At 36.6% G+C, this 2,958-nt stretch overlaps 1 protein-coding gene across 1 annotated transcript; it reads left to right on the plus strand.

Moving 5' to 3' along the window:
- Positions 1-1,329: 1,329 nt before the first annotated feature.
- Positions 1,330-2,402, plus strand: LOC105115382 (transcription factor bHLH121-like). Its single transcript, XM_011012249.1, has 3 exons — positions 1,330-1,426; positions 1,823-1,878; positions 2,007-2,402. The coding sequence occupies exons 1-3, from the start codon at positions 1,330-1,332 to the stop codon at positions 2,400-2,402; spliced, it is 549 nt and encodes a 182-aa protein (XP_011010551.1).
- The last annotated feature ends 556 nt before the right edge of the window (positions 2,403-2,958 follow it).

Genomic DNA, 2,958 nt, shown 5'->3' on the forward strand with positions numbered 1-2,958 from the left:
ATGAATTTAAGTTGGTATGATTAGACTATATAATTGTTGCTATGTATATTTGTAAGATTTAATTGTGTATGTTTTATTTCTAGAATTCAAATGTTGAGAATGGTATGGTCTTGGATAGTTGAACTATATGATTATGATGGTGTTAATAAGAAAATTTAAAGTATATTCAATAACTACGTATTGATAATATAGGATGAACTTTGATGGATTTTTAGAAGAAAAAAGAATTTGACCTTTTTTTTTAATAAGTATGATGAAATGTTGATGTGTGATTGATTAAAAAAATTGAGGATGTTATTTGCAGATAATACGTACTTAATATGGAGCCAGAACTAATCAGACTTCAGTGAGAAGAGAGAATTAAAATGTGGATATGGGTGGGGATTGAGAAGGTGATCCTTTAATCGATATTATTTCTTATGTGCCCACAAAGTCGGCACAGTCTGGACAATGAGAGTCATCAGGATTTCGGGATGATAATGCGTTGTTACAAGGGAGGATGTTGCAATCTAAGATATTAAACGAAGATGGACATGAGAATCTATACCCACCTATGGTACCTGTAATAGTACCTCCACCCTACCCTGATCTTGTAATTCTTGCATATACAATAAGAGTAGTGATCAAGAATATGTCTAATGTGTTAGCCCACGCAGCACCACTAGTTACAACATCCACGAACAATGTGGCTACCTTGGTATGAATTGTAAAGAGTATGAATGAGATGACTTGTGAACTCTTTTTGGAGGAGATACAAAAATCAGAGGTAGATAGATTCAAAAGGTGAAGAGTACTATGAATCAGATAAAAATAATAGAGGATTTATGGATAGATTATAACACCTAGGTATTATTAGATAGATCATAGTTTTGATGGGAGACTATACATTTGAGGAGGGCCGCTGGGATGTGAACATGGAGTGATTTTAGAGTTTAGTTTGAGAATTAGTATTACTCTAGATATCATTGTAGGGTGAAGGAGCAGGAATTTTGACCTTGAAGCATGAGGATATATTTATTTTTTGACTATGAATAATTTTTTTATGTAATCAAATATAGGATTAACGTGACTGATTCGATTTGTTGATGTGATTTGGTTTTTAGTTTTGGTTAAAGTTTGTTTCTATTTGAGGTTTTTCTGAACTATATATATCTGTTTAAAGTTCATTTCTTTTACAGTAATTTAGTATGACTTTTTCTTATTGTGATTGAAGCTTATTGAGTTTGAATTGGCTTTGCAGTGCATATTTGATTAAAGTGTTTTCTTTCTCTGTTGAGGTTTTGTTTTATGGGGTATCACTTTTTTCTTCTTGGTAGGCAGCGGCAAGAAATGGAAGTGAAAGATCCAATAGCTGTTGCAAGAGAAGTTCAGAAGGCAGACACAGAAAAATTGAGGGATAATCTTTATGAGCAGTTTCTTGAATTGGGTAACGCACTATGTAATAATGTGCTGTTATTCTGGTTCGCAGTGCCTTCACACAGGAATTGTCTCCTTTTATGAACTCAAACTGTGCATTCGACTCATTATTGAATTACTGGACTTCTAGTTCTGACTATATTCAAAGATTTACTTAATATTGCAGTATTGGAATTCTCACTTTAGAGGGATCAGGGATGCGCGTGCGCGTGTTAGGCTGTTAGCTTGTTGATGCATCCACCTCCATAAGCTGGTCGCCTTTGTGACAAATTTTTGGCTTTGCAGCAACTGTGAATAAATAATATAATTTCAGTATTCATGAGCTGCATATATGCACTTCTTCTCAAATAGAACGTGAAATTGCTTGATTTTTAACTAGTTACTTATTACTTACATTTTCATGCAGACTCAGATAGGCCAAAGAATGACAAGGCAACTGTTTTGACAGACGTAATTCAACTGGTTGGCTCTTTGTGTTTGTTCCCTGTGGTCACTAAGCTTTAAGCTTGCGTGATTGCTCGTGTAATTGATGCCGAGAAGAATGAGCTAATGCAGGCTTGATGCAAATATATCTTAAGCAGTTAATGCAGGAAAAAAATGAGCTCAGAGAAGAAAGGGCATCTTTGAAAGCTGATATTGAAAATTTAAATGCCCAGTATCGTCAAAAGGCAAGGGCTATGTTCCCATGGGCTGTTGTTGATCCTACTGTTGTAATACCTCCACCTTATTCACCCCCGGTTCCCGTTCCTGTTCCTCCAGGACCGATTCACATTCATCCCTCATTGCAGCCATTTGTCTTCTTTGGAAATCAGAATCCTGGTGCCATTGCCAGTCCATGTTTCAACATTTATTCTTCTGGTTCCCATTTTTCAAGCAATCAGGATTCCAGAAGCAAGTTAACAGATCATCAAAGAGTAAAAAATAAAGATGTGATGAACTTAAAATGCCTGTTCCTTCACAATGATGCACAAATACTTGGCAAATGAAGACCCAAAACTGACTTGAAAGATTTGTGCAGGATATACCGACTGGAGAAAGGGAAGGCAATTAGTGTCCAAGGGAAGAAAGAAATATTAAAAATGGTAGCTCCTCATGTACTTACTCATCATCTCAAGTTCTTCAAGGCAGCTCCTCTAATAGTACGGGAGATGTCCTAAAACCTAATCACTGAGGTTTCCAGTTTTTCGAGCCTCTTGACATTTTATGAGTACTACTGTAACGATGGCGTGTGTTTCTCATGACCCTCGTATAATAATGTCCTTAATATGAACCCTTAGCTTGACAAGCATGAGATCATTTCAAACAGCTTCATTGTGGACGTAGCACATTTTATGGTTACAGTGGAACGATGGAGTAGCCACCTGGTTGCTTGAGAAGCATGAGATCGTTTCAAACAGCTTCACTGTGGACGTAGCACATTTTAAGGTTATAGAACTATGGAGTAACTGTTGGGTTGGTTGTCATTAATATGCAACAACCATTGACTATTGTAGCAGCTGCAACTGGAGTTGCACCAACCATGTGCACCCATCCAAGATGTCG

The sequence above is a fragment of the Populus euphratica genome, unplaced genomic scaffold, assembly GCF_000495115.2.
Source record: "Populus euphratica unplaced genomic scaffold, PopEup_1.0 scaffold687.1, whole genome shotgun sequence".
Classification (NCBI taxonomy): Eukaryota; Viridiplantae; Streptophyta; class Magnoliopsida; order Malpighiales; family Salicaceae; genus Populus; species Populus euphratica.